General features: G+C 37.0%; 1 protein-coding gene across 1 annotated transcript; it reads left to right on the forward strand.

The window, feature by feature from the left end:
• Nucleotides 1-252: 252 nt before the first annotated feature.
• PUS7L (pseudouridylate synthase 7 homolog (S. cerevisiae)-like) lies at nucleotides 253-9587 on the forward strand. The gene is made up of 9 exons (XM_009074125.1): nucleotides 253-402; nucleotides 493-1150; nucleotides 1834-1993; nucleotides 3081-3276; nucleotides 4944-5042; nucleotides 6562-6643; nucleotides 7623-7900; nucleotides 8509-8562; nucleotides 9210-9587. The coding sequence occupies exons 1-9, from the start codon at nucleotides 253-255 to the stop codon at nucleotides 9531-9533; spliced, it is 2001 nt and encodes a 666-aa protein (XP_009072373.1). The 3' UTR covers nucleotides 9534-9587.
• Nucleotides 9588-10779: the final 1192 nt, after the last annotated feature.

Below are 10779 nucleotides of genomic sequence, written 5' to 3' on the forward strand. Positions count from 1 at the left end.
GGATCTGGCACTGGAAGATAACGGTTTAGGGGCTACATCAGAGCAGAGTGACAGGTTAATTGTTGGACTTGATGATCTAAAAGGTCTTTCAGATTCTATGTTTCTGTCCATCCCTCCTTGCCTGCCTCCCTGCACCTGTCCCTCCCTTCCTGCCTTTCAGCAGCCTTTTCTGTAGCAGTTGATGCTATCCCCTCTTCTTCCCCTCTGGTTGCAGGTGCAGCAGTGTGGCTGGAGCAGGGAGGGGCAGCAGCTATGCTGCCTTCCTTCAGTTACCTGACTGAGCACATTGGCTTCCGCGGCACCATCAAAAACTCTCCGAGTGACTTCGTAGTGACAGAAATCGAGGTGCCTGAACACTTCCTTAGGGACACCCGGCCTGAATTGCTTCAGGAAACCAGTGAAGTGCTGCTGGAGCAAAGCAGCCTGTGCCTGCAGCCGCCCAAAAAGCAGAGAACAGAGCCCCCTGGCATGTGTGCCCCTGTGTACCCGCAGAGTGCTGCCCCTGGGCCTCCAGAGCACGACCCAAACCAGGCAGAGGGCTGCTGTGCTGCATCCCATGGCAAAAAAGAGCACGAGGGAGCACCTGAGCTGAAACTTGGCCTTGAGGAAGCCAGTGCATTGGATTCCTTACTCGGCGAACCCATGAGCGAACTGCTAAATAAATTTGCTTGTGATCTGAAGGATGCATGGCGCTTGGAAAATAACGCAGGTGCTGGCACGAGGGAGTTCTCGCTAGGACCTAGGCTGAACAAGAAAATTCGAGCTGATTTACACAGTGCTGTGAGGCAGAAATTCCCCTTTCTAGTCACTGTTACGAAAGACAATGAAATGATTGTAAAAGGAAATGCTGATTACAGAGAACTTTGTCAGTTGGTGACTGAAAAGGAAACAAGTGATTTCTTCAAATTTTTAGATGCAAAGCTGGAAAATTCGACGTTTTCTTTTGAGCCTGATGGAGACAAAGAGCACAGAAAAGTAGTTCACCATTTTATCAATAGAAAATTTGGTAAACTTTTAGAAACAAAGTCTTTTACTGTGACAGATGTCAATGATCAGCCAAATATGTCAATAATGGTGCGATTTCGGGAAAAAAGTTGGTCCAGAAAAAGGTCTGCTGGTGGTTTCCAGAGAAATCAAGATGTTTATACAGGTAAATACTACATTTCTAGGAAAGGTGACAGGTGTTATGGTGTTCTGTAGTGAGACTGAAACCTGGAATCATTTTTACATGACACACAGGCCTGATTGACCCATGGTTTATGCTGAAAGAAATCATTATCAACACAGTGTTGTTACATCACTGGGGAATGACATGGATGAGTCAAGTTACTGCGGTGATTTTACATAAACTGTTCAGTGATAATGGTTACAGTTCTTTTGGTTGTAGCACTAACTCTGTGGTATTCCCAGTGTGTTAGTTTTTCCTTGAAAGTAATTGAAGGATTTTAGGAGGTGCAGCTAGATGTTGGGCAAGTTAGTAAGGTCAAATTTGATTTATGATCTCATTTCTAAAAGCATCTGGTTTGTGATACAGGGAATGTTTCTAGCAATACATCAGTGCACAGCTGTTGAATTGTGTTGCCTTTTTTCAGGTACTGTTTTTAAAGGCAGAAGGGTTTTCTGGTTGCTGTAAGAGTTTTGTGTACTGTGTATTTTTCTCTCTCTGTACTGAAAAAGTCCCGTTGCCTTTAGTTTTGTGGGGTGGGAGGACTGTTCCTTTGCAGTTTCCACGGTCTTAAAATTTGCAGGGAAGAACCTGTCCATCTGTCGTGGCAGAACACCTGTATGATTTAGAAGTGTGAATTCCTATTAATTCTGAGATGATTGTTTCAGCTTTCACCCTTCAGAAAGAAAATCTAGAAACACTAGAAGCAATTGGCTTGTTGGCGGCTCAGCTTGATGTTCTTCCTTCAGACTTCAGTTACACTGGCATCAAAGATAAGAAGGCTATCACTTACCAGCCTATGGTTGTGAAGAAGGTGACTCCTGAGAGGTACTTACAATCTGGGTGTATTCAGTTTAGCAAATCTTTTTATATGATAATGACTATCAACGTGGTATGATCTTTTGAAATGTTCTTACTGAAATGTGTCTTCCTTTTGCCTGTATTAGAGCACAGTGGAAATGGCTTTAATATTTTGTGGCTTTAGGGAATATGTTGCTTAGCACTGAAGTCCCCCAGAGAGGAATTTAAAGAAAAGTGTTGCCTTTCTCTGTATTTATCATAATTACAATTATTACAAATAATTTTACATAATTACTAACATAAATATGTATCAGTCATAAAATTCCATTTGCAAACTGGGTTGTGAGGCTAGTTGTCCAAGACATTACTAGCAAAATTTTGCATTAGTGTTTAAATTATGAAGCAAAACAGGTAAATGCATCTCAGCCACTACCATAATGGGAGAAATAAATAAATTTTGTAAATAAACCATTTATATAAAGTTATTAAAATATTGCTTAGAATGGAAGTTCTTATGTTGAAAGTTTCCTTTGATTTGAGTGACTGTTATTTACACATAAGAACGCAGAGGTTGAGTGGATATTTTAAAGGGCAAATACTTGAACTGTCAGCTGTGTTTCCAATTACAAGCATGTGTGAGCACACCCAGAGAATCAGTGCACTGGGTTTGTTTTTGTTAAGGCTGGCCAAGAAAGAGCAATTGTGTTTTGAAGTCTGCTAGAGCACATTACTTTTCCTTTTTCTTTTTTCTTTTTTTAATCAAAAGAAGGTTTTTAGGACTGGAGAGTAAATAAATGCCTAGTTTTTCTCTTAAAAAAAATTCAAAAATTCAGTGCAGTTGCCCTGAGAACAATTAATTGTTTCATTCCAGTATCTGTCAATATCATAAAAGTGCAAATGATGCAAACATTTGAAAAGTATTTATGGATTGTAACTAAATTTTAAGACTTCTGTCTCTGCATTTGATTTGGTTTTCACTAAATAATCTGTTTTACATCCCTTTTTATTTTTTGAAGTGTTTTTAATTGTAGTGTGAAGGCGAAGAAGACATTCATTAGAAGGTGGGTAGCTTTAGTAGAGGGTGGTTCATAATTTCTCCCTGTTATTTATGCAGGTTGAAAGAAGTTGGAAGCAAAATGGAAAAAAAAGGCATGAGAATACACAACATACGTTTGGCACACCAGCACCTCAGACTTGGTCAGCTGAAGGGCAATCACTTTGACATAGTTGTGAGAGATCTCCAGCACCACAGTCATGATTCTTCTGCAGATTTGAAAGGGAGAATATCTGAAGCAATGGAATGTGTTGAGGTAAGAAAGCCTCATCGCCACCAATAATGAACAGAATTTTAATTCTTTGTTGTTAAAAAAGATGCTTCTAAGGAAAATGCTTGTAATATGGCAATATTGCTCAGTTTTAATGCTTTTTGCTTGTTTATGTCTTTCCTGCATTACTTAAGGAATCTGGAGTAAAACTGCCTTCCAAGGAGGGACCACAAGTGAATTCATTCTGTGTTACAGACTGCCAACCCCAGAGTGGTGCAGTAAAAGACATGGGGAATTCAGGAGCAACTGAGTATGGGTATATGAGCCATTGCTGCACAGACCTGAGGCCAAGCAAAGTGATGGATTTCACTGTCACAGTTACAGGGGGAAGAAATATAGTTAAACATGTCAATTGGTTGCCTTTTTTGGTCATGTGAGGAGCATGCATGGTCAGCTTGGGTGAAAGCCTTTCATGTCATGAGCACATGTCAAATGCCCCTATTAGAGCAAGAAGATCCCCTGAAATTCAGTAGGTTTTGATTCTGTTATCCTTAGTTCCTGCACGAAACCCATCATCAGACATTCTTAAAACACTAAGCAAAATAAAAGCAAATCATGGAAAGGAAAAGCATGAGGTTTTTTTTACAGCATTAATTTTCTTAATTTTCTTGCCCTATCTTCCTAAGTAAGAACCATAATACAAATTAATAAGATTAATCCAAGAATAAAGACTTGAGTGAAAACTACTCAGTGCGCAAAAGCAAAATATATTACGTGTATTTTGGAAATTAATTTTATTATTGAAAAAAGCCTTCAACTAGTACTGTAATGCTTTTCTCTCTCTTCATCTGACTTGGGGTTTTTTTGTTGCTTAGAAAGTGAACACAAGTTCCTATGATCGCATGGCTTGCTTTGTTAGATTTACCATACTTGTCAGATGCTGAATGACAAAAGGGCATGTGTATTAATCCAAAATACAGATTTGTCATCTTCCATGAAAGCAAAATTGCATATGGGACCTATGGATGCCCAGAGCAAGGTTATATAATGTAACTGAATAACCATTTCCAAAACAAATGCCATATGGTTTTTGCTTGTCTGCTCCATGCATACTTAGTATTTTCTAGAAAAGGCTGTTCTCATTGGGTGCCATGGCTGTGATTTTACTTCTCACATGTGAACTAGAACCCATCAGGAAATTTAAAATTCCCAGTTAGCAGAAGTGTTCACTCATGGCCTTTATATTATAATAATAGTAGAAAAGATCTCGTGTCAAAAAAGATCAGATTTGTAAAGAAAAAATACCCAGCAGTGGTTACTGTTGATTACCTGTGCTATGCTGCGTTTGCTTCCATAGAGATTTCATAATCTGGTAGATATAAAAAGCTCAATTATTTTGACCTGACCTGTAGTCATATTTAGAATAATCAACTATATAGAAATAATTCTGTTTCATTTACTTGTTGGGTTTTTTTTTAATGATGCAAAAACAGTGATAGAACTTGACTGTCATTTTGGATGTTTCTAAATTAGGTCCCAAAATATTGTCATGCATTATGACTTCTGCTTTACGTACTAGTTCTGATTTTAAAAAAAACCTGTTTGTATCCATTTTGGATGTAAATACAGGTGTATGTGTGTTGTATGCCTAGTCTTACTAATTTTACTTGGAACTTTCATGCTTTTAACATCTTTATTCTTTATCATTCTAGACAAAAGGTTTTGTCAATTATTATGGACCTCAACGATTTGGACAAGGACAAATTGTTCAGACAGATCAGATTGGATTGGCTTTACTGACTGAAAAAATGGTATATTCATTTTGTAATTTAAGTAGCTACTGTCAAATCAATTTCACATTACTGTTGCAATGTCTGGCACTGGAGTTGACCTTCCTAGTGAACAATTTCAGTTGTGAGATAAACCCAACTGTGTGCTGGAAGCCATTGCCAGATCGTTTTTGAAAACAGCAGTAGCATGAAGATCTTCATACTGAAACAAAAAAATAATCTTTTATTAAACAGTAGGTGCAGCTTTAAGTAATTCAGGAAATGATTTTTCTGTCTGTGACTGGAATGTGATTGCAATTGTCCTCATGCCACTTGGCAGGAAAGTGGTTGCGTTCCATGCAGGGTTTGAACACTGGAATGAAGTGGTCTTTATACAACGTTTATTCAGTCATGATTGCCTCCTAACTTGTGGCCTCTTTGTCCTGCTGGGGGTCTGTTTACTTCTTAAAAATGTCACACAGGTTCATAAGAAAGGATTTGCTTTTTCAATACCATGGTAGTTTATCTGCTATATAGAAGAGATTGCTGCTTTCCATTATTCCTTGGCTACTTTCCCAAACTCTCAGTTCTGAGTGATTGCTCACATGTAAGCTAAGGAGAGTTTCTTTCTTAAGTCATAATTCATAAGAGTAATGTACTTTTCAATGTATATGGTACAGCACTTGGCACAGGTCTAAAGCCAAATCGGACGCTACAAAGTCAAATGAACACCTGAGTATCTTTTTCTTCTAATCTTGTTTTGATTCTTAGAAAAGTCAGGAAAACGTATCCTCCAAATAGAAGAAGAATTAAGATTTGAGAGCAGCCCATAAAAGTTATTGTTGATGTATCTGAAGTTTTAAGTTCTGGTATGCTAGCAGTTGGTACCAGGTGCCAGTCCATGAAGAGTAATGATTTAAATCTCTAGTCTTAACTCAGTTAGTTTTTAATATAAAACAGGCAGGAACTACTGTTTATATAAAAAATGTGCCAGCACGTGCTTGCACAGTCCAACACAGAGGAGGACAAGAACCAGGTGCCACAGACTGGTACAAGTGCTAGCAAATTGAGCAGCACCACTGATGTTGCAAGTAGTAGAGGTTACTGCAGTGTTTTCCTTGTCACTGTGTCATCTCACCTGATACAGATCAGTATCAAAAAACACCCTCAATGGTCATTGTCCCTCTGTGTGAGACTGGAAAGTGTTCAGTCCAAATGAAGCGTGAAGCATGCAGAAGGGAAAGAAGGAACTTTTCTGTTCAGGATACAATGATGGCAATTTAAAGTTTTAACTAGATGAGAGTGCTGATTTCTCATGGAGCTTTGAGAACTGTCCTGTGTCTTCTGGGTGACTAAAACCTGTCTTTAGAGGAACCCAACACATTGTTTTGCAGTTCATGGCATCTTCAGCGAGAGGGAGAATTCTAGTTTGACCTTAAAGAACTGATATAGTTTTGAGAGCTTGCAGAATATCTTAAGACACAACTAGATGCATGATTATTTAGTTGAAAAATAGTTAAATGTAACTGCAAAAAAAATTAATTAATATTGTTCTTTACAGGTGAAAGCTGTGAAGTTATTCTTCACACCTGAAGATACTGATGATCCTGTGAACAATGCAAAAAGATATTTCCTTCAAACTGGTATGTCCAGTTAAATTGTCTATGTATTTATTCAGGGCAGTATTGTGAGGGAATAAGGTGCTGCTGCACTGGGAGATGCTTTTTATTTATGCCAATTATACCTTATTCTTCAGAACTCATTATAGTAGCATACTTAAAAATTAGGTGAGGATGAGGCTCTACATGTGCAAAATAGCGGAAAGTGAATGTGCTTCAGGTGCAAGACAGTCTAGAAGCAAGAGCTGCATATCATAATGCTGGAGAAGACTAAGATAATTTTATCAGAGCAGTTTAAGCCTCCTTCCAACTGTTTACTTTTGGGATATAAACTTCTCTTTATAGGGAAGTATATAGGAATGAGGCACCCAACTCATACTCAGCCCTTGATGATTCTACTCTCTTGCTGTCTTGAACTAAAATCCACAAAATATGTCAAATATGTAATGGCAAAATATGTAAACCATAAAATTTTAAATATGGGACATTTATATAATGTATTACAAATCTGATTTAATGTATTTTCATCTTGGTTGATGCTCAGACTTTTCCAGTGGTTAATGCAATCGGTACCTTTAAAATAAAGATGTGGCTTTTACCCCCTGTGAAATACATGTTCTCAAATGATGCAAAGTAGAGGTTTAATGTTCTTTTATAGTTTAGTTTTTGCTTCAGTTCCCTGATCCAAAAAAAAAAAAAGCTTTTGGAATGATAAAGTAAGTTTCTAAAAAAAAATTAAGGTAAACAAGACTGAATAACTGAATGACAGCTAGTTTAACTGATATTGCATGAAACAGAGTAAAATTCATGGGCATATATGATTAAATTTGTCTAACATGACACATTGAAGAAAAGGAAATAATAACCAGAAGTGAGCATAGAGAGTTTGGACTGACATCTTTTATCCCTACTTGATTACTTCATCTTCTTAAGTGTATTTTTTTCCTGACAGGTAATATTTGAGAAATAGGGATACTTACATGGTTATTTCTGTTTATGTCAGAAGATGCAAAGGGCACACTTGTGATGCTGCCAGAATTTAAAGTAAGAGAGAAGATGTTGCTACGAGCTTTAAATCGCTATGGTGTAAATCATGAAGGTTGTACCAAAGGATGGCTCAGTATTCCTCATTCTTTGCGCATATTCTATGTCCATGCTTATTGCAGTAAAATTTGGAATGAAGCAGCATCATATAGGCTGAAGATTTATGGCTCAAAAGTGGTTGAGGGTGACCTTGTCTTCTTGGAAGAAAATGATGAAAGTATTTCCGTGAATGACAAGGTGAGTCTTCCCAAAGTAGTTCTTGAAAGAAAAAAAACCCAAAACCCAACATAATGCACTTGAATACATACTCAGACATACTCCAATAACTGAATTTTATTCATTCATTAAAATATTTAATATTAGTGGCAAAGTTGAAAAATGTGGTGTAGTTTCTTTTGGGGTTTTACCATAGATAGACATATAAGCCAATGTATATTGGCAACTTTTGTCTGTTTTGACTGTTCATTTTGTTCAAGTAAGAAGAAGCAACAGAATGTCAGAATTGATACATGTGAGAATTTAGCCTACATGGTATATAATGCTTTTGCTGATGTAGCACAAGGCTGCATTGACTAAGTTAACATTAAACTCAAAGGATACTAGTGGTAACTAGCATCAGTAAATATTTAATGCAATGCTATTCATCAGTAAGAGATGACTTTATATTAAGCATCTCTTAAGATTTTTTCATACCTAAAATAGTTTATTGTCCTTCTAGTAGTCAAATAACCTTAGAATCCTTTACGAGTTTGAGAGTACAGTGCATAATTCCTAAAATAAAGAAGTGTTTTTACTTTTTAAAAAGCTGGGCTTTTATTTTCTTAACGTCTTAAATGTCTTGTCAGGTTCATGTGGTCACTGCTTCAGAAGAGTCAGCTAACAAATATTCTATGTACCAAGTAAGTCTGTAGTAAAAATTCTGAGTTGTTGATCTCTTTATTTAATTAGAATGTTTTGTTTTAAATATAATGTGATTTAGTTGACTAGTACAGTCTTCTTCTGTGCCAGAGTGCACATTTTAAAAAAAACCCCACATGTCAACTAATCACCACTCTCATAATAAATTTACTTTGTAATGGAAATAAGTACAGTGTCATTTGCAGTATGACAATATTTATCATGAAGCTGAATACTCTGAAAAATTTTTCAGTCTACGGGGAATAACTTTCAAGAGCAGTTGATGTTTTAATTTTTGAAGATTCAGGGTGTGTACTTGAGAAGTCTTACATGGCAACTGACTACATGGCAGTTGAAAGTCTTTATTGCTGTATCTTTCCCAACAAGCAAGAAAATTAACGTTAGTATATTTTTAGTTTGTTTTAGGAATCTTAAGACATTAATTATTTTTTCTGCTTTAATTACATACAAGATACCTGTCATGCATGGCTATTTATTTCACAAGAGAAGCTGCTGGTTTTCTATTTCAGGCCCCAAAACACAAGGTTTAAACACATTTGAAATTGTTATCACATTTATCTAAAGGGGAATAGGTGAACTTTATTTCAAATAATTTTATATGTTAATTGTTTGTTTTTCTTCTTTGAAGGTGGTTCTTCCAATGGTGGGACATAGCATCAAATATCCCAGTAATAAAGTTGGGCAGTGGTACCATGAAAGACTTTCTAAAGATGAGCTGGAGATGTGCAAATTCAGAGTGTCTTCATTACAGCTGAATATACCTGGATGCTACAGACCCATTTTGAAAAATGTTCAGAATCTGTCATATTTTTTGGAAGGCAGTGAAAAAGGGATCAAAATTGAGGAGAACCATCTGAATGATTTAAACATCTCTCTTCATATATCATTTGACCTTGATCCTTCATGTTATGCAACAGTCTGTCTGAGAGAAATAATGAAATGTGATCTTTAAGATTTCAGTTAATGAAAGATTGCAGTAATATTATACAGCGTTGATATTTTATGTGTAATGCCAAGAACATAAGGGAGAATAACGGGTTTAAGTCAGGAACAGGAAAATGTTGTAGATTGAGATTCATACTGATTCTGAAAAAGCCTTATCAAAATCCTTTGGAATGTTCCAAAAACATTCTAAACTCTAAATGCAACACATTGAATGCATTGGAGTAAAACTACGTGTTATGCCAGGCAGGTCTAACAGAACTTAACAGAGTCATGGGCAGCCAGAATGAATTTCCTATTTGCATAGACATCTGACTTCCAAAGTTAAAACCTGGAAAATGTTTGCAGCGAAAAAAATATATTTTGTAATTCATAGTATTTTGTAAAAAAATGTTTTATACCAAACACTGTTCAAGCATTAATGTTACAATTTTTCAGCCTACAGGTATCTAACTGATAAGTTGTTGTACTGAAGTTCACTAAATATATTTTTTTCATTATATTCAGGCACTTAACGTTAAAAGGTAAAAGTCCTGAGTCAGCAGTGGCAAGTCATGTGTTACTTTATCAGACATTAAACGAATCCCCAAATTTAAGTTAATGCTAAGGATTCCAGGATTATGTAGTGCATAGCTGTTAGTCTCTATTCAAGTAAGCTCATGATGAGGCAAGTACTGAAAATCCATTTGTAATAAAACCAAACCTGTGTTATATTGCTTACAGGATGCAGACTCTGTTCTTCTTACTGTGAAGCCTTATGGTAGCAAAAACAAAGTCAATGGGACCAAATCTGGAAAGAAAAGCTTTATGTATTTTTTCTTGATTAAAAAAAATAAAAGCAGTTAACAGTGATAAAAAGAGTGGATTTGTGAAAAAGGGGAGAACAGAGGCTCAGAGAGTAGTGGTTGACAGGTCACATGTACCTGGAGTGTCACAAGGGTCTCTTCCAGGCCCCATCCTGTTTAACATCTTTGTCAGTGACCTGGAGGAGGGAATGGAATTCACCCTCACTGAATCTGCACATGACACCAAATAAAGCAAACAAATGGATACTCTGGAGAATTGAGCTGCCATTCAGGGCAGCCTAGGAAGGAACACCAACCTTAGGACATTTAGCACGGGTAAATGCAAAGTGCTACCTCTGGGAAGGAAGTTCCCACACAGCAGCCCAGGCTGGGGAGCAGTTCTGCAGAAATGGCCCCAGGGACCTGCTGAGCAGCTGAACATAGACCAGCTATGTGCCTTGGTAGCAGGAA

This window comes from Acanthisitta chloris, unplaced genomic scaffold (genome assembly GCF_000695815.1).
Source record: "Acanthisitta chloris isolate BGI_N310 unplaced genomic scaffold, ASM69581v1 scaffold30564, whole genome shotgun sequence".
NCBI lineage: Eukaryota > Metazoa > Chordata > Aves > Passeriformes > Acanthisittidae > Acanthisitta > Acanthisitta chloris.

Bases quoted from the DNA above. Each gene is read 5' to 3' on its own strand.
- PUS7L (XM_009074125.1), top strand. From the start codon at position 253: ATGCTGCCTTCCTTCAGTTACCTGACTGAGCACATTGGCTTCCGCGGC. The intron at 403-492 runs GTGCTGCTGGAG...GTGTACCCGCAG, and splicing joins TGCTTCAGGAAACCAGTGAA to AGTGCTGCCCCTGGGCCTCC. The intron at 1,151-1,833 runs GTAAATACTACA...TGATTGTTTCAG, and splicing joins AAATCAAGATGTTTATACAG to CTTTCACCCTTCAGAAAGAA.